At 40.3% G+C, this 21,259-nt stretch overlaps 1 protein-coding gene across 2 annotated transcripts in view; it reads left to right on the top strand.

Moving 5' to 3' along the window:
- Positions 1–21,259, top strand: part of SYN1 (synapsin I) — a gene marked incomplete at its 5' end in the record, with an annotated part of 42,688 nt that overhangs the window by 7,772 nt on the left and 13,657 nt on the right. For both annotated transcript variants that reach the window (XM_082681756.1, XM_082681755.1), the window contains 4 exons: positions 3,513–3,570; positions 3,674–3,765; positions 5,655–5,811; positions 5,983–6,072. In XM_082681756.1, the coding sequence (XP_082537882.1) occupies positions 3,513–3,570; positions 3,674–3,765; positions 5,655–5,811; positions 5,983–6,072 (397 nt within the window). The remainder of the gene's footprint in view (positions 1–3,512; positions 3,571–3,673; positions 3,766–5,654; positions 5,812–5,982; positions 6,073–21,259) is intronic.

Raw genomic sequence — 21,259 nt, 5'->3', positions numbered from 1 at the left:
GGAAGTGACCACTAGGTGGACCTGTGGACCCAACGTACCCACTGTGAGCAGGACCTGGGCCAGGACTTCATTTATGACCTTATGTCCACTGTGCTTCTCAACATGGCTGGTGCCACTCTCACCAACATATTCCTCACTTTGTAAGTTGGGTATATCCTCTGGGCCCTCCCATAGAATAGAGTCAGCTGGTTGGTCTTCCAGACTTAAGTAGTGTATCTACTCTAACACATCTGCTCCTCTGAGCCCTTTGATCCTTTCCTCCACAATCTGCCATGGAAGTCTGGTATTTCTGCTTCACTTGGTGTGGGCCACTGTTTTTTCCAAGCTACCACAAGTCATCCAAAATTGTATCAGCAACATTTCCTGGAGTCGTTGCCACAGTTTTAAGTTCTGTGTCCTGGGAGAGTGCTCCAAGTTCATGCTTCACTCCCTTGGTCCACTGTCCTCAGCATCCAGTCCCAGGCATGCTTTCCCAGCTCCTGCTGATACATGTTAGCCAGATTCTTCAGCTTCTGTGTATCATTCCTTTCCTTCCTTTGCAAGCTTAGAACCTCTCCAGTCAGGTTGTGCTAGGATTTGACCCTGTTTGTTGATCTGGTTGCCGAGAGGGGAAGGGAAGTTGATTCTGAAAGGGGTAAGAATTGTTTTATAAGACACATGCTTCGTTCGAGGCCTCTGCATTATTGTCAAGCAAAGGGAAGTTTCTGTATTCTAACAAGGAATGGGCTACTCCAGCAGACCCAGTGGGTTCAGGTGAATCTGTAAGTTCAAGGTGTTACACGCATCTTCCCAGATATCCCCATCACAATCTCAGGGCTCCACTCCTGTCCTTTTAGGGCCCTGAGCATGGCATAGGAGATGTACTGGGCCTGAGAATTCAACCTTCTCTGAAGTTCGACTACACTTACAGTTAAGTCCTAAGTCTGATCTTCTCCTCTGTCTGCCCTCTGGTTGCAGAACATTGGGGTTTCCTTAAGTACAGCCAAGGAGGTCTTCTGCCTTTTACATTTTGCTTTGAATTGGTGATTATTCACACTGAGCATGTCATATCTTTCTTCAGCTAATCAAGGGTGTTTAGCGAATAGTCACCCAAGTCTGGTTACCATTTCCCTCACACCTCTCTAGTACCAGGAATATTTCACCAGCTAGTGCATTCCCTTCCACTAGTATCTCATTACAGTCCACCATCAGTTAAAGTTACTTCTGCTTCAAAACCCCATAGGCCTGCACTATAATTCTCCCACTCAGGAGAATCAACTCCACACTGCATCTTTTCTCACTACAGACATCTCCAGTATCATAGGGTTTGCCAGATCATATGGTTCAAGTGGCATCCTGCTTGCACCACAGCGCAGACATGTCACAGGGCGCTTTGTGTTGCTACAGCACATCAGGGACTATTGTGCTCCACCCCCACAAATGATGCTTCGTTATTGCCTGCTGGCTGCTGGGTGGCCCGGCTCCAGAAAGGCAGTAGAGTCTTCTTTGTAGTTTGACTTCTCTGGCCCACTGTTTTAGATTGGGGTCTCTGAAAACAGATTTTGAGACAGAGAATTGCACGCACAGGCTTATCGGGGAGTGCCTTTGGAATCAGCACCTGTAAGGAGGGCAAGGTTGAGCAGAGGGAGAAGTGGGTCCCCAATGCGGTTGCATCCAAGGCCTCAGCTGATCCTAAGGGGGAGCTCTAGAGCTAGGATGGTCCTTCAGAGTCAGCCTATATTGAGGCAAAGAGGCTGGCCTTTGTACTCACTCATAGACCACATATCAGCCATGGGCTGCCAGTACGTAAGTATAACCTTGGCCAAGGAAGTTCCCTGTGACAGAAGACAATTCCCAAGGGGACACAGCTGTGATCTTTCAACAGCTGATATTCAGGGTGCATTGACCCTGAAGAGGAGATCTGAGCAGAACACCACAGTATCCACTACATTTATGGTCAAAAAAGTTAAAAAAGTTTTTTAAAAAAGTGATATATATCATATATATATACCACAGTATCCACTACATATATGGTCAAAAAGTGATATATATATATCACTTTTATTTATTTATTTATTTATTTTTCCATTCATCTAATTTTTAAATTTTTTTAAAAAAAATTTTTATTGGAGTATAGTTGATTTACAATGTTGTGTTCGTTTCAGGTGTACAGCAAAGTGAATCAGTTTTACATATACATATATCCACTCTTTTTTAGATTCTTTTCCCATATAGGTCATTACAGAGTACTGAGTAGAGTTCCTTGTGCTATACAGTAGGTCCTTACTAGTTATCTATTTTATATATAGTAGCGTGTATATGTCAATCCCAAATTCCCAATTTATCCCTCCCCCCTTTCCCCCTGGTAACCATAAGTTTGTTTTCTACATCTGTGAGTCTATTTCTGTTTTGTAAATAAGTTCATTTGTACTATTTTTTTTAGATTCCACATATAAGCGATATCATATGATCGTCATCATTTTCTAAATGAAAAATGCACAGGTCTAAGAGATTCTCTTCTAACATCTGTGAGGGGACAGTGTCAGTGATGGAGTAGGGGGTAGGAGGGAAGAGGGAGAGAGAGGAGAAAACAGCTGTGCTTGGGGTCTTAGGGGTATGTCAGTGAAATCACTAGGGCCGGTTGTGCTGTGTATATCAGAGATCCTGATTGTGTGCATGTAGGCAATCCCAGGAGTGGCTCCTCCCCTCAGCCTTCTTCTATGGGAAACCTGATTGGGGATGAGCTTCTGTCTGTGGAGAAGTCTGTCAGGAAGGAATCCTGGGCCTGGGGGAGAAGCCCATATGGGAATGGGCCCAGGGACAGTGACTTAGCAGTTCGTGATGTATCTACTGCTGTTCCTACGCCTCTCCGATCCTGTGGCTTCCCCTCATCCTCAGCTGCATTCCTCCTCACCCTCATCATGGCTGACTCTGGCTTCTGTAGAACCCCCACCAGCCTGCACCCTTCAATCTGCTCCTCCTTTTCTAGTGCAGCTGCCCACTCATGGCTGCTGTGTCCCTCTCAGTGCACAACCACACGTGGTGAATGTGTTCTTCCTTGGGAAAGGGCTAGAGAGCAGAGAGATGCTTCAGGCCACACAAGCAGACATAGGTGCTGACACATACCTGGGCACACTCCATATATATATACCCCCTAAGGTTCTTTACCATTTACAAACCTCCATGCAATTTCAAAGTATGTTACACTTTACAAAGCACTCCTTGTTTTGCAAAGCTTTTCAGATAGCAGTGTGACAAGCAGACCATACTTTGGGAAATGCCTGCTCTCTGTGTTTTAAGAACTTGTTTTATAGTTTGCAATCTCCTTTGACATTTACATACCTCCACAAGGATTACAACAGACTTCATTGTTCACAAAGAACTGTTAGGTTTTTCAAAGTATTTCAACAATTATAAATCACATTATAGTTTCTCTAGTGGCACTGGAGGGGCAAAGGGGTCAAAGGACCAGCCTGGGTTTCGTCTTCCTGAGATTGGAGCGTTGACGGATGTGCTCTGCTTTTCCTCTTCAGGGCGAAATACTTCAAAGGGAAAAAGATCCATGGAGAAATTGACATTAAAGTAGAACAGGTTAGTTGGGGCAGGTGGACATGGGGGTCAACTGTCCAGACTGCAAACTGAGTGGTCTTTTTTGTGTGATGTGCATGAATCCCTGATTTTTTTTCCTTCCCAGGCTGAATTCTCTGATCTCAACCTCGTGGCTCATGCCAATGGTGGATTCTCTGTGGACATGGAAGTCCTTCGGAATGGGGTGAAGGTTGTGCGGTGAGTATAAAAAGGTTACCTTGGTATTATGGGGGAGGCAAAAGGGCTCCCTTAGAGCTGAGGGAGAGTCCCTACCTCCCCTCCCATCCTTCTGTGAGCAAGAACTTAGGCACATTGCAATAGCCAACCTAAGTATCCATCAACAGATGAATGGATAAAGAAGTGATACACACACACACATACACACACACACACACACACACACACACAATGGGATGTTATTCAGCCATGAGAAAGAAGGAAATCCTGCCATTTGTGACAACATGGATGGATCTTGAGGACATTATGCTAAGTGAGATAAATCAGACAGAGAAAGAGGAATACTGTATGCTATCACTTATATGTGGAATCTGAAAGAGCCAAACTAATAGAGACAGAGAGTAGAAAGGTGATTGCCAGAGGCTGGTGGGTGGGGTGGAAGAATAGGAGAGATGTTGTTTAAGAGTACAAACTTGCAACTGATAGATAAATAAATCCTAGAGATCTAATCCACAGTACGGTGGATACAGACAACAATATTGTATCATAATCAGCAAACCTGCTAAAAGACCAGATCTTAATTATTCCCACCATGAAAAAAGAAATAATTATGTGACATGGTAGAGGTACTAACTAATGCTACAATGGCAATCATATTATAATATATAAATGTATCAAATCAACATGTTATACACCTTAAACTTATAGAAGAATTGACATATAACGTGCCAATTATATTCCAATTTTTAGAAAAAGAACTTAGGCACAGAATGTAAGGAGATAGCTTCTCTTGTGGAGAAGAGCCAAGGATCCCAGAAGACCACAAGCCAAACTTTTCAGTTATTGGATTGGCCAAAATGTTCGTTCGTGTTCTTCCATAACATCTTACAGAAAAATCCAAACGAACTTTTTGGCCAACCAAATATTAATTCAACAAACATTTCTTGAGCATCTACTGCATGCCAGGTGCTGCTCTCAGCATTTTACATTCAACAAATATTTATTGAGTATCTATTGTGTGCCAGGAGCTGTTGTACACACTGAGGTCCTGGCAGTGAACAAAACAGACCCCAAAAAAGACAAAATAAAAACCCTGTGCTCGGGGCTTCCCTGTTGGCGCAGTGGTTGAGAGTCCGCCTGCCGATGCAGGGGACACGGGTTCGTGCCCCAGTCTGGGAAGATCCCACATGCCGCGGAGCGGCTGGGCCCGTGAGCCATGGCCGCTGAGCCTGCGCGTCCGGAGCCTGTGCTCCGCAACAGGAGAGGCCGCAACAGTGAGAGGACCGCGTACCGCAAAAAAAACAAACAAAAAAACCCCTCTGCTCTCGTGAAGCTTACATTCTACTGTGGGATACACACAATAAACAAATAAAGAAGGAAATGTCAAAGTGCTCAGAAAAAATATCAGCAAAGGGATATAGGGATTGGTGAAGGGATTGGGGAAGGGTCTGCAGTTTGGTTGGGGGTAGACCAGTAGTGTGAGAGACATTTGAGGAAAGACTTGAAGGAGGTGGAGGAGTGGGGCATGTAGAAATCTAGGGAGGAAGCGTTTCAGGCAGAGGGAATAGCCCATGTAGAGGCCCTGAGGCTGGAATTTATTCTGGGCAGCATCCTTCGTGGACAGAAGTAGTCTGAGAGATTGTGACTGGGAGCTGTGAGAGCTGAGCAGGCAAGTTGCAAGCTCACCTTGGTGAGGAGAGGAGCAGGCAGGAAAGGCTTAAGAGGGCCACCAGATGAGGAAAGGGTAGGAAGGGCACATGTGGTGGAGGGAATAGCTTGTGTATGTGGCTGAGGTGAGAAACCACTGTGTAGTTTCTAGGAGCTGTGGAGATTTCAAGACTTGACCTTTATTCTAAAGGTGGTGGGGAGCTTCTGGGAGGACCATCTACACTCTACCCTTGCCACCCCAGGTCTCTGAAACCAGACTTCGTGCTGATCCGCCAGCATGCCTTCAGCATGGCACGGAATGGAGACTACCGCAGTTTGGTCATTGGGCTGCAGTATGCCGGAATCCCCAGCGTTAACTCTTTGCATTCTGTCTACAACTTCTGTGACAAGCCCTGGGTGGTAAGTGACAGAAGGGTGCTACTGGCAGAGGGAACAGCTCATACATGCATGCGGGAGCTTGAAACCACTGTGATCTGGGGGAACGGAGGAAGTTTGGAAGCTTGGAGTCCCAGCTTGGAGACTCCCTCCAGGTAAAGGGACTTGCTGACCCGTCTCTCCTGCCTCTCATAGTTCGCTCAGATGGTTCGACTGCACAAGAAACTGGGGACAGAGGAATTCCCTCTAATCGATCAGACCTTCTACCCCAATCACAAAGAGATGGTGAGTCTGGGGAAAGGGAGTGAGCTGGAGGGAAAAGCATCATGCCTATTGCAATAGTATTGCCAATGGATGTATTACCAGTGGTATGCTATCAGAGAGTGCAGCCGGCACATGCACATGGAGGGTGACGTTGCTTCGTGATACGGTTTATTACTACCAGGAATTTACTGTGTAGTTACAAGTGTGATTAAATCATTGATCCTGTTATAGTATCTATTCTCACCAGTATTAAAAAACTGATTTCTAGTGTGAATTAACAGAATTAATGTAATGATTCAGATTATGGTGCTCACTTCGGCAGCACATATACTAAAATTGGAACAATACAGAGAAGATTAGCATGGCCCCTGCGCAAGGATGACACGCAAATTCATGAAGCGTTCCATAATTCTAAGATCCCACATGCCTCACGGCCAAAATACCAAAACATAAAACAGAAGCAATATTGTAACAAATTCAATAAAGACAAAAAAAATGATGCACATCAGATTATGTTACATATACAAATCAAGTCATTGTTACTAACGTTACCAAATATTCCTCCTGATAGAAATGTTAATAGTGTTTCAAATTAGGATTGCCAATAAAAATTATCAGTAGCAATGTTAAAAATTAGATTGTATACAAATAGAAAATTGGATTGTTGGCTACTTTTACCACAAATATAATCACTAATATTATAAATTATAACCAGTATTACAAATTACTGTTATTGATAAAAAATTGTGAGTGCCAATGTTATGAATTAAATTATAGTTCCTAATAGAATTTGAGTAATTATTACTAGTATCATTGAAGATTATAACTATTATTACAAATTATTATCAATATTATAAATTATGCTCTAATATAAATTATAAGTCCCTGTTTTGAATTATATTATACTTAATAATAAAAATTGTATTACCATTACTAATATCAAATATTACAACTAAGATTACAGTTTATTACAGTGTTACAAATTAAGATCATCAATATAAATGATTAGTGCCTATGTTGTGAATTAAGTTATAATTACTAAAAGAAATTAAACTATTAGTACAAACATTGTAAAGTACTGTTACAAATTACTGCCAATGTTACAAATTAAGATTACTAATATAAATTATGAGTACCTATGTTTTGAGCTATCCTACAGTTACTAACAGAAATCATTATTAATATGGTTAACATCCAATTGATATCATAAATAATTACTAATATTAAAGTTATGTTTACTAGTATAAGTTATGAGTACCACAGTTATGAATCAGGTTTTAGTTACAAATAGAAATTGGAAAAAAAAAGAAATTGAATCACCATTACCAATGCCATCAAGTTTTATAACTAATTTGACAAGGTTTTTACAATGTTACAAATTATGTTTACTTATATAAATAAACATCACCAGTTTTATGAATTAAATTACAATTAAATATCAATATTGACCCAGCTTTACCAACTTAAATAAACATTGGTACTAATGTTAAAAATTCTTACAAGTATTACAAATTATGGTCACTGATATAAGTCAACAGTACTATGAATTAAGTTTACTAACAGATGAAGATCAAATCATTAGTTCTTAGGAAACCAAGTTTGTTTATCATTATTATTATTTTACATTCACTGAGAGACAGTATAGCTGACTATGGTTAAGAACATGGACACTGTAGTCAGAATTTCTGTATTGTAATCCTAGCTCCACAACTTATTAGCTTCCGAACATAAGAAATGTTAGTTAAATGCTCTGTGCCTCAGTTTTCCCATCTGTAAAATATGGCTAATAATAGTTCCTGCCTTACAGAGTTAATGTGAGAATTAAATTATTTAATGAACATAAAGTGGTTACAACAGTGCATCTGACATTTATTAACTGCTACCTAAGTGTTGATGAAGTTCCCTTCTATTCTTTATTTGTTGAAGTGTTTTTATCATGGAAGGATGCTGGACTCTGTCAAATGCTTTTTCTATGTTTATTGATATGATACGGCTTTTTGTCCTTTATTCTATGAATATGGTGTATTACATTAATTGATTTTCATGCAAATTGAGTCACACTTGCATTCTTCGGCCAGATCCCACTTGGTCTGACATATAATCCTTTTTATATGCTATGGGATTCAGTTAGTATTTTGTTGAAAATTATGATATCAATAATCATAAGGGATATTGATCTGTAGTTTTCTTATGATGTCTTTGTCTGGTTTTGGTATCAGGGTGATAGTAGCCTCATAGAATGAAATGGACAGTGTTCCCTCCTCTTCTATTTGTAGGAAGAGTTAATGAAAGATTAGTGTTTATTTTATTTTTAATTTTTTAATTTTTTTTATTTTTTTGCTGTGCCGTGCTCATGTGGGATCTTAATTCCCTGACCAGGGATCAAACCCGCGCCCCCTGCAGTGGAAGCATGGAGTCTTAACCACTGGACCTCCAGGAAAGTCCCTAGTGTTAATTTTATTTTAAATGTTCGGCATACTTCACTGGTGAAGACATCTGGTCCTGGGTATTTCTTTGTAGGAAGTTCTTTTGTTTTTTTAAATACTAATTCAATCTCTTCACTTATTGTAGGTCTATTCAGATTTTCCATTTCTTCTTGAATTAGTTTTGGAAGTTTGTGTCTTCCTAGAAATTTGTCCATTTCAACTAGGTTTTCTAATTTGTTGGCATAGAATTGTTCATAGTGTTCTCTTATAATCCTTTTTATTTCTTTAAGGTCAGTAGTTATGTCTCTTTCATTCCTGATTTTAGTAATTAGTTTTCTCTGTTTTAAAATCTTAGTTTAAAAAATAAATAGATAAATAAAATAAAATCTTAGTCTGAAAGTTTGCTTATTTTGTTGATCTTCTCAAAGAACCAACTTTTGGTTTCATTGATTTTCTCTATTGTTTTTCTATTCTCAACTTCATTTATTTCCACTCTAATCTTTATTACTTCTTTCCTTCTGCTTTCTCTGGTGTTTGTTTTTGTTTTTTGTATAGTTTCTTAAGAAGATTAGGTTGATTTGATATCTTTCTTATTTTTAAATGTAGATGTTTACAGCTAAAATTTCCCTCTAAGCAATTTTTGTATGTTGTCTTCATTTTCATTCATCTCAAAGTAGCTTCTAATTTTCATGGTGAGTTCTTCTTTGACCCATTGGTTATTTAGGAGTGTGTTGTTTACTTTCCACATATTTGTGAATTTCCCAAATTTCCTTCTGTTATTGGTTTCTAATTTCATTCAGTTGTGGTCAGAGAACATACTTTGTATGTTTCAGCTCTTTTACATTATTGAGATTTGTTTTGTGGCTTAACATATAGTCTGTCCTCGAGAATGTTCTATGTACACTTGAGAAGAATATTTATGCTGCTGTTGTAGGATGGAATGTTCTATAGATGTCTGTTAGGTCTAGTTGGTTTATAGTGTTGTTTGGGTCTTCTCTTTCCTTGTTTATCCTCTGTCTAGTTGTTTTATCCATTATTTAAAGTGAAGTATTGAAATCTCCAACAATTATTGTTTTTTTGCTTTTTTTTTTGGCTACATTGGGTCTTTGTTGCTGTGCATGGGCTTTCTTAGTTGCAGCGAGCGGGAGCTACTCTTCATTGTGGTGCGTGGGCTTCTCATTGCAGTGGCTTCTCTTGTTGCAGAACACGGGCTCTAGGCACACGGGCTTCAGTAGTTGCAGTGCATGTGCTTAGTAGTTGTGGCTCATGGGCTCTAGAGTGCAGGCTCAGTAGTCGTGGTGCATGAGCTTAGTTGCTCCATGGCACGTGGGATCTTCCTGGACCAGGGATTGAACCTGTGTCCCCTGTATTGGCAGGCAGATTCTTAACCACTGTGCCACCAGGAGAGTCCCAACAATTATTATTGAACTGTCTATTTCTTCCCTTCAGTTCTGCCTGTTTTTTTTGTTTCATGTATTTGGGGCTTTGTTGTTAGCATATATGTTGACAATTGTTATATCTTCTTGATGAAATGACCCTTTTATCAGTATAAAATGTCCTTTTTTATCTCTAGTAACAATTTTTGTTTTAAAGTCTATTTTATCTGATGTTAGTATAGCCATTCCAGCTTTCTTTGGGTTACTATTTGCATGGTAAATCTTTTTCCATTCATTTACCTTCAACTTATTTGTATCTTTGAATCTAAAGTGTGTCTCCTATAGACAGCATATAATTATGTCATGTTTTTCATCTATTTTGCCTATCTCTGCCTATTAATTGGAGTGTTTAATTAATTTACACTTAATGTAATTACTGATAAGGTAGAATTTATGCTTGTAATTTTGCTATTTGTTTTCTATATTTCTTATGCCTTTTGTGTTCCTGTATTCCTCCATTAATGCATACTTTTGTGTTAAATAGATATTTTCCTGTGTGCCATTTTAATTCTCTTGTTTCTTTTTCCATGTTTTTTAAAAAATTATTTTCTTTGTAGTTTCCCTGGGGATTACAATTAACATTTTAATTTATACCACTCTCATTTTAATTAAAACCAATTTAATTTCAATAGTATTAAAAAAATCTTTGCCTTTTTATAGCTCTATTCCCTCACTCTGCCTTTGTGCTATTATTGTCATACAAATTACATCTTTACACATCATATGCCCATGAATATAGACTTATAATTATTGCTTGATGCAGTTATCTTTTAAATCAGATAGGAGGAAAAAAGCATTACAAATAAAAAATGCATTCACACTGTCTTTTATATTTATCTATGTAGTTACCTTTACAGGTGCTCTTTATTTCTTCATGTGTATGTGAGTTACTGTTTAGTGTCATTTCATTTCAGCCTGAAGGATTCTCTTAGTATTTCTTGTAGGAGAAGTGTGCTAGTGACAGATTATCTAAGTTTTTGCTTATCTGTGAATGTCTTAACTTTTCCTTCATTTTTGAAATATAGTTTTGAAGGATATAGAATTCTTAGTTGACAGTCTTTTTCTTTCAGTGCTTTGAATAAGTTGTCCCACTGCCTTCTGGCCTCCAAGGTTTCTGATGAGAAATCAGCTGTCAGTCCTACTGAAGATCCTTTGTATGTGAAAAGTCACTTCTCTCTTACTACTTTCAAGATTCTCTCTTTGTCTTTCACTTTTATAGGTTTGTTTATGATGCGCCTAGATGTAGATCTCTATGAGTTTATCCTATTTGAAGTTCAGTGAGCTTCTTGGATGTACAGATTAATCTTTTTCTTCAGATTTGGGAGGTTTTCAGCCATTATTCCTTCAAATATTCTTTATTTCACTTTTCTCTTTTCTCTCTCCTTTTAGGACTCCCAATATGTGTGTGTTGACATGCTTGTGGTGTTTCACAGGCCCCTGAGGCTCCAGTCATTTTGGTTATTGTTTTCTTTCTGCTCCTCAGATTGGATAATCTCAGTCGGCCTATCTTCAAATTCACTGATTCTTTCCTCTGCCAGCTCAAATCTACTGTTGAGCCCCTGTAATGAATTTTTCATTTCAGTTATTGTGTTTTTCAATTCCAGAATTTCTATTATTTTATAATTTTTATCTCTTTATTGATAGTTTCTGTTTGTTAGAACACCATTCTTATACTTTCATTTAGATATTTAGACATGGTTTCCTTTAGTTCTTTGAAAATCTTCCAAGTAGTTGATTTATAGTCTATTAATTCCAACATCTGGACTTCCTCAGGGACAGTGTCTACTGACTGCTTTATTTTTCTGTGTTTGGGTCATACTTTATTGTTTCTTCGCATGTCTTATAAATTTTAGTTGAAAACTGAATATCTTAAATAATATAATGCGACAACTCTGGAAATCAGATTCCCCTTCCTCCCCAAGGTTTGCTTTTGTTTTTCTTTGGGGGTTTTTTTAGGGACTTTCTTGAACTAATTCTGTAAAGTCTATATTCTTTGTCATATATGGTCATTGAAGTCTCTACTTTATTAGCTTAGTGGTCAACTAATGATTGGACAGATATTTCTTTAAACACTTGGATCTAGTAAGTCTCCCAGCCTTTGCTGATGAGCTCTGAGGGCACGTTGGGGCATGCCTTCAATGTTCAGGCAGGCTGTTTACAACTTTGCCTTAACCTTTACTTCCTGCTTGTGCAGAGCCTCAAGGTCAGCCAGAGATCCTAGGCATGCACACAGCATTATGCATATTTATGGCTTTCTAGATTCCTAGGAATATGTCAGAACTTTTCAAAACCTCCTATGAACATCTTATTACTCAGATTTTTCTGTTAAGTTTTGGCCAGCTTGTTGATTGTCTTAACTGTAGTCGTTGCCTCAAACAGCTGCTGTGTTAAACAATTGCTGCTGATTATTTTTGAAAAGCACCCCCAAGAAAAACTGTTCACACCAGGTGAATTCTGAGTCAGGTCAAATAGACAAGTCCTGTGAATGGAGTTTTCTGGGGAAGTGCCATACAGGTCAAATAAAGATAGTTTCTGGGAATGGGGCTTTGGAGGAACTCCTACCCTGTTCTGCTTCCTCCATTGGCTGCTAGCCAGCCTGCTGTGTTTTCATCAGAATTGCAAGGGTGTTGATTTTAAAATCTGTTGTGGAAGTGGGAAGAAGAGAATGGGAACAGGAAAAGTTCAAATGCCACAAAACTTACTGTTCTTAGTGAGATTCAGCCTTTTTCTTCAATAAATGCTTCCTGAATTATTGTAAACCTCTGGTCAGTTTCCAGAGTTCTGATAAAGTTGATTGTGGCAATTTTTACCAATATTCTCATTGCTTTTATGGAGGAGAGGATTTTTATAGGCCCTTACTTGGCATTTCGGCCAACGTCACCTCCAGGCATATCTTGTTCTTTCACAACCCTAGGATAACGGTATTTCAAAGCCAGGATCTGGGAGCTAGATGTACTCATTGCTACTGGAATGTCCTTGCTTCTAGATCCTCTCATTGTGCAGAGCTTAGGAAATTTCATTATATATATATGAAATATATATAATGAAATTTTATATATACATATATATGAAATTATATGAAATGTGTTCATACTGATACTTTTTGGGGTTTTTTTTGGCTACACCATACAGCTTGTGGGATCTTAGTTCCCCAACCAGGGATCAAGCCTGGGCCCCCAGCAGTGAAAGCGCCAAGTCCTAACCACTGAACTGCCAGGGAATTCCCCTGATACTTTCTATTTTTTTTTTAGAATTAAATTGTTTTATTTCTTTATAATAAACTTATCAACAGTAGTGTGAGCAGTGACTGCCTTCTTTTCATGGCATACCTGATGACAGGGAGCCTACATTATTTCTATGCTTTGTAAATTGTCATCCTCCTTGCCAAGTTTGGATCAGCTTTCCACATTGGATCCTTTGTGTTTCCAATGTCATGAAATTCCCCCAGAGTTTTGTTAGTCTGAAATTTCCTGGCTGTGTCACTTCATCTGGGACTTCTTCAGAGTTTACTTCACACACTTTCCTCCTTCCTGCATCTCTGGGAGACGGGGGGATGTGAGCCTGAGAGGAACAGAAGTCATGGAGAGAGGGTCGCCCTTGACTGGTTCAAGATCACACGCAGGAAAATGGAGGGAGAAGGGTCTGGATTTACACGCCTTTTATCCACAGGAGGTGCCTCACCACATTGTCTCACTGTGCAGGTTGGCTCCACTGAAGGAGAAAGGGCGCAGATCAGCAAGTCACTGGAACAGCAGGAGGGAAGCATTCCTACCAGTATTAGTGTGGTGTATCTGATGAAAACTGTTTTTTTCATTCTGGGCAGAAACTCACAGGATCCTGGTGATCAGCAATCAGTTGGACCAGGGAATTGGGAGGAGTTTCTTCTCTTTGAGCTGGGATCCCCGATACTTTCAATTCTAATCCGACACAACATAGGGTTCCTTCTAGCCTTCCCCCTTTCTATATTTATATTTCTCTTCTCTAACATTGAGAACCCTAGCTTCCAGCATCATCAATATATTTACTCATTTGCTCAATCCTACAATACACAGAAAGTATTTTTAGAATTTCAACACCTGTACCACTGTGAAAAACAACTGTAGTAAGGTATAGCTTGAGATTTGTTTGCCCTTTTTATGTCTTTAGATGAGGATATACAAAGTACTGTATTCAAATGTTACATGGTCTAGTTCATTTTGTCATTCAACATGGTTATATTACTCATGTTATTTCAAATATAGTTTGTTTCCCTTTATATTAAATTTTAGGTTTTTTCCCATCTATACTGACTTAATTTTATGCATTTAAATGTAATATGTTAGCATGATTCCAAAAGTTAAAATAAAAGGCATACACAGATAAAATTTTAAACCTACAGGAAATGGATAATTTTCTAGGGAAACACAGTTTACCAAAATCGACCCCATTTGAGCTTAACAGGTCAATTTCCATAAAAGCAATAAAGTTATTAAGGAACTACCCCCTAAAAAAGCATCAGGCCCAGATGGTTTCACAGGGGAATTCTACCAAACTGTTAGAAACCAGTTAATCCCAATGCCACATAAATTGTTACAAAGAACAGAAAATGAAGAGAAACTTCCACATTATTTTTCTAAAGCAATTATAACATTGATAACACAAAAAGAAAAGCATAGACCATTTTCAATCATAAATATCAATGCAAAAATCCTAAATAAAATATTAGCAAACAAATCCAGAACTAAATTAAGAAAATAAGATAGCATAACTGTGTAAGTAAGTTTCCTTCTTGGAATGCGAGGATGGTTTGTTATAGGTAATGTATTAATATAATACAACATATTAATAGATCTGAGGAGAAAGTCATATGATCATTTCCATAGATATTTTAAAAGCCTTTAACAAAGTTCAGCACCCATTATGATAAAATCATTCAAAAATAGAAATCAACTCATGCCTTCTTAACATAATCAAATTTGTATACTTCAATCTGAAAGTTATTATCAACTTAATAGGACAACATTGAAAGCATTTCCACTAAGGTGAGGAACAAAGCAAGGTGCCCACTGTCTCCATTCCTTTTCAACATTGTACAATACTTAGAGGTATTAGACCAATGCAGTTAGACTAGGCAAAGCAATTATAGATGCAAGAATGGGTAAAGAGGATGTAAAAATGTCTCTGTTAATAGATGATATGATAGTATATCTGGAAATCCCCCAGAGAACCAATAACAAATTCAAACAATAAAATAACTTAATAACATAGCAGAATATAAAGTCAACATACAGAAATCAGTAGTTTTCATATACACAAACAACCAGATAGAAGAGAAAACCCCATTTAAGGTAACAACAAAAAAGATGATAAAGTATTTCAGGATAAATTTAGCAAGGGGTGTGCAAACTTATATGAGGAAAAGTTTAAAACACTCCTGAAAGACTCAAAGGTAGACTTACACAACTGGAAAGGCATTCCTTATTTGTGGATAGGATTAATTAACATCATACAGATGTCAGTTCCCCTTCTTAGGTCTCTATTTTTAATTTATAAATATAATGTGATCCCCCAAAATATACCTATAAGCTGTTATCTGGAGCTGGACAAGTTGATAGTAGAGTTCATATGGAAAAGAAAACATGCAAGAATAGCCAGGAAAACCTTGAAAAAGAAGAGCTATGAGAGGGGACTAGCCCTACCAGCCTACAAGGAGTTTAATGCATTTGCCAGCAAACATTTTATGAAGCTTTTCTAATTTAAACAATATGATGCTGACACATGAATAGATAGACTAACAGAGTAAAAGAAGAAAAATTAAAAACCCAGATTTAGATCCATGTACATATGGAAATTTAGTAGATGATAAAAGTGGCAAGCTTTGTTTTTGACATTTAAGTTCTTCATCCATCTGAAGTTGATTTTCTTTTTCTGTTTCTTTTTAGCATTCTTACAAACATCTTTATTACATGTTTTCTTTAACGCTTCTCTACATGCATTACAGAGGGGTCATCACATCCATTCACTTACATTACACTATTCTCAATGTAGCAATCAAGTAGCACTCTTCCAAACATCTTTATTACATGTGTTCCTTGAAATTGATTTTCACATACAGTGTGAGATAGGTAGGGATCCAGTTTCATCTTTTTCCTTATAGGCAACGCTTTTTTCCCCACTGATCTGGTATGCCACCTCCGTCATATCCTAAAATCCTATATATGTGTGGGGCAAGTTCAGGACTCTCTGTTCTACTCCGTCGGTCACTTTCTCTATACCTGTTCCAGTGCAGTACTGTCTTAATAACTATATTTTCTCATTAATTCCTGATATCTAGTAGGGCAGATGCACCTCCTGGCTGTCTGTAGCTGTGCAGAGGCTATTTTTGTCAAGGGACAGAAAGAACAGGACTTCAGAGGCCAGGAAGAAGACAAAGTTAATGGTGGGTAATGGTGGCGAGTGGTGGCAGAAGCATTAGACTTCCCACAGGCCAGCTTGCCTCCCCTGTTTCCTCTTTTGTCCCCAACCCCACTGTGCAGCATGGAGGGGCAAAAGCTAGGCCTGGATTTGTGGGAGCAGTCTTGCGCCACCCCGTACTTTGAAGCTGGAAGACACATATCAGGACTCTGGCCCCCCTACCCCATCTACTCCCATCCAGTTTGGAGACCACCAGGAATCCTCAGGGATACTCAGCTCAATGTGTCTAAATAGTCACCAGTCAGGGGTGGGGCACAGGGAAGATCTTGTGAAGCACAGTTTGACTTCTTTTCACCCCGACTTTCCTAGCCTGGTGATCTACTTACATCAACTTTGTCATGCAGACCTAGAGGGTGGGGTGCTATGGGAATAAGGACTTCCCTTCCCTTGCTACCTACACTCCGGGTGATTTGTGGCTCAGCAAATATTTGCAGAGGGTTCATGATGCGACGGGTGGAGTCCAACACCAAGGTCTCTCTGGATCCAGTCCCCTCTCTGGGCCCAGGATTCATGGTCCCTGTGCTATGAGGAAAGAGAGGGTGCCTTGGGGTGAGAATCAACAGGGTCAGGGATGTGGGGATTGTGTGAAAAGAGAGAGAGCAGGAGTGAGGGAGCAATTGAAGTAAAGAGCGAGGGAGATATGTCAAGAGGGTAGGGGTTTCTTTTTCTTTCCTTTCTTTTTTTTAACTTATTATTTTGTTATTGAAGTATAGTTGACTTACAATATTATATTAGTTTCAGGTGTGGAACATAGTGATTCACAATTTTTATTGATTATACTCCATTTACAGTTATTATAAAATATTGGCTATATTCTCTGTGCTGTACAGTATATTCTTGTAGCTTATGGGGTTTTGTTTTGAGGGGCCAATTTCATTGAGGTATAACAAGTTTGGAAAAGGGGACATATCATAAGTGTACAGCTCATTGAATTTTCACAAAGTGAACACACTCCTGTCTTCTGCACCCAGATCAAGAAACACAACACAAACCAGATAGATCCCTAGCACAGTTAGAAGCTGGTGGTCTTTGGGAGGCTTGAGGGGGTGGTGGGGGGAGGTTGATGGGCTTAGATTTGTTTGTGATGTTGAAGGAGGTGAAGCGTCCCCAGCCCACTGTGGCTGAAGAGAAGTCTGGGTCCAAGGCCAGAGGCTGTTGTACGGGAAGATTCAATAGCAGATATCAGGTCACCGGGGAAGGCAGCCAAGTTCATGGCTTCATGTTCTTCTTGCCAGTGCTCAGATAAACAGAGGTCCCTCCACGGACACTGTGCAAGGTTGGGACTCAGGTATGTGGCTTTGCGGGGGTGGCAGGGAGGCACCTGGGGGTGGTTGGGCAGGGCACTCCTCCACTCGCTTCTCCTCATAGCTTCTGCTCCTGGAAGAGAAGGGCCACAGACGCTAAGGATAGGCAGGGGAGCCAGGGACCCATGAAAGGGAATAGCAAACAGCGAGGAAACAAAGAGGAGTGGGGAGCAGAGAGGAAAGAAGAGAGCGAGAAGAGGGCACAGCAGCAGGGGGAGGGATAGAACACAGAGAAGGAGCAGGGGAAGGAGATCAGGAGAGGAAGTAGGGACCAGCAAACAGGAACAGGGAGCAGAAAGAACAGGGTGGAGCTGTGGCTGCAGGCATACCTGAGGGGCACACTCAAGGCCCGGGCATCCTTACCTGTAGATATTCAAGATACCTTCCTGATATACTCCTCCCCGAGCCCCTTCCAAGGCTACACAACTCAGTGCAGGTTCCCAACCCTCAAAGAGCCTAGAGGGGATGGATGCCATATCCTGATGGTCAGTAAAGTGTGGACCAGATGTCATTTGGCTGAGACAGATTGTGATCCCCAGGTGGTCAGTCCCAAAGATCCAGGGCATTATGGGTCAGGGACAGAATTTGCTGTGGTTGGCTGAAATCAGGAGCACAGTATCCTGAGGTTGGGTGTATTTGGTGGAAGAATGCCCCAGGGAGGGACACTTTGTTCCAGGACTGGGACAGAGCCAGAAGTCTGAGGATGAGGAGTCCACGCAGGCTGGCTGACCTGAGATAGAAGAAAACTTCTCCCCATGGATGTCACCACCACTGTTCTTGGTGGGTGTGTAGATAGATACAACCACATTGCTCTTTATATTTGGGTACTTTCATGACCCAGAGTTTCAGGACCCCTTTCAGAATGTTGATTGTCTGTGAGGGGGGAAAAGAGAGAGGGACACTGGGACTGAGGAGCATTTATGGGGTGAGGGGCTGGGTCTTAGTATCGCATCCTTAGATTTTGGATCTCAAAGACCCACCCTATTCCCTCAGTCAGAGCAAGGTAGGGGCTTGTATTTTGGTGGGGAGGTGGGTACAGGGAAGAGGTGAGCAGGGAGCCCTGGTTACTTGAACTCATAATGCCTCATGGTCTCAGTGAGAAGACCCAGGAATTAAGCCACAAGGACTAAGGGTGGGAGAAATGTGTCAGGGGACCCCTTGGGGTTCAAACATTCAAGATTTTCCCTGTCCCCAAGACTCTTGGGAAAAAAGGGTTTGCAGAGCAGCTACCATCCAGGTTCAACCACCTCAAGGGGCTTTATCCACCCTTCTGGAACCTCACTGTGAGTCCCTGCGTCGGAGGCTTCTCTGAGGTCTACCCAGACTTACCCACGTCTGAGTTACAATAAACAGTATGAGGGCCAGCCCAAGGGTGGTCAGGGACAGAGCCAGGAGCAAAGCAGGGACCAGCAGGAAGTCGGAACTCATGGCAAGGACCTGGAGACACAGTAGGGGTGGGGGGAGTTGAAGCATGACTTTTCCCTGGCCCAGCTCACCCCCAATCAAGAGAAGATTCAGGGAACATTTAATTAACACTACTACTTTCCAGGGGCCTGGGGTCAGGGGAGGCCCCATGGTGTGGTGGCGGGGAAAGGACACTGAGACTGGGCCTCTGGTACCAATGGCCCCACGTCCATTCATCAGAGCTGTAGCTCTCCACAGAGGTTCAGCAGGAGGCCCAAGCTCAGTGGTGGATAAATAGTCAACAACAGGGAGGTGCGGCCTGGGCATTCCTGCCCATTTGAACCCTCTATTTTACTCTTATAAGAGATCATGTCTTCAGCCTTCTATTGGAGTGGGGATTGGTATTTGGGGTGTGTCTGGGGTTCTCACAGCTTCTCATGCAGACTTTCAACTAATCTCTTTTTTAAACTCCACCTTCACCCCTACATCCAGAGAGAACTTGTGCCCTAATCATTTCCTTTGGTGGGCGCTCTACAGTATAACTGGGGTTGGTCCTCAGATTTCACCACTACTGGCATAGTAAGTGTCCAAGGCTGGAGAGTGAGACGTAGGTGTCAGTATTGATAAAAAGGAAGGGTTGTTCGTATAGAAATCTACCTCTTCATCTGTCATTGGGGGGTGTGGAGAGATGTGTCAACATATAGGGTAATATATTGGGAGCCGTTCCAGCAGGGAGATTTTCCAACTAGAGATATCTAAGGATGAGGAAATGTGTCAATGGGGGGAGTCAATCAAGAGGAGCTATATGGATGGATGGGATTTTATGAATGGAAAGGTTTTAAAGTGGGCTTATCAATGAGGTAGATATCAATGGTGGGTATTTCTGAATAGGAAGATTGACAATGAGAGCATTTTGATGGGCATGTCTGAATGGGGAGATATGCCAGTAGAATACATGGGAAGATTTGTCAATAGAGGTTGTCAATGAGAATTATGTCATAGAAAGGAATTTATGAATAGAGAGATTTGTCAACTGAGTGGTCATAGGAGATATGCCAATGGATTAGGTAATGGTGAAGAGAGATATTTGTCACTGGGGTCCATGAGTGGGTGATAGATTACTGCTGGGTATTTGTGAATGGGGATATTTGTCAATGGGGGGGGTCTTCAATGGAGATATGTCAATGGGATATTTATGAATAAAGAGGGTAGCTCAACAGAGGTATTTGTTAGTGGGGTATTTGTGAAAGAGGTATTTGTACAATGAAGAGAGGGGACTTTTCAAAGGAAACATTTACCAAGGGCTTAGAGATTTGTCACCTGTAGTTTTGGCAACAATAGAGATTTATAAATGTGGTGATATGTCCACAGTGAGGACTTTATAGTGGGGAATGTTATCACTGGGGAAGGAGTTGTCCTCAGAAGTCTTTTTAAATGTTGGTATTTTTAAGTGGGGTGAGTTGCACACTGGGAAGCAGTGTAAAAGTTTCATAGTAATAAGAAAAAACAAATGAGCATATTAAATATTTGTAACATCCATGGGGGAGATTATCAGGATCACGAGTTAAACTAAAGTTTCCAGGGTGCATTCAATTATTACTACTGATATTATACATCATTTCCAATATTGTAAATTATCATTCCTGACATTTAATGTAATTTTCAATATTGTAAATAATCATTAGTGAGAAGAATGATCACTACTAAAGTTACACATTAAATTACATTTATCTTACTACTACTAACTAATACTTGTAAGTGCTATGTGCCTAACACAGTTCCAGGCACTTTACAGATAAAGTTACATTGTCCCTAGGAGTTAGGCATTCGTTTTATACCAACTTTACAGATATGGAAACTGAGGCATAAAGAGGTAATATGATCTCCCCAAGGTCTCAGAGCTAGTATATGGAAGGGGCAGGATTTGACTGCAAATGACCTGGCTCTAGTGTTTAGGCTCTTAACCACTACACTACACTGCCAGTCTAGAAATTAAAATCACTGTTAGTAATCTTACACAGGAAGTTATTGTTATGAGAGTTTCATGTGTTTTGACCCCCCCCAAATACCCAATGAATGAATGCACCCATTAATCATCCTCCAACCCTAGCACAGACCTCGGAAGGATTCTGGGTAGGGACTGTGAGACCCATTTTTCAGGGAGAAGTACTGAAGGTTGGGTGAG

The sequence above is a fragment of the Grampus griseus genome (genome assembly GCF_964374135.1).
Source record: "Grampus griseus genome assembly, chromosome: X".
In the NCBI taxonomy this organism is placed as follows: domain Eukaryota; kingdom Metazoa; phylum Chordata; class Mammalia; order Artiodactyla; family Delphinidae; genus Grampus; species Grampus griseus.
This window is presented reverse-complemented; position numbering and strand designations above follow the sequence as displayed.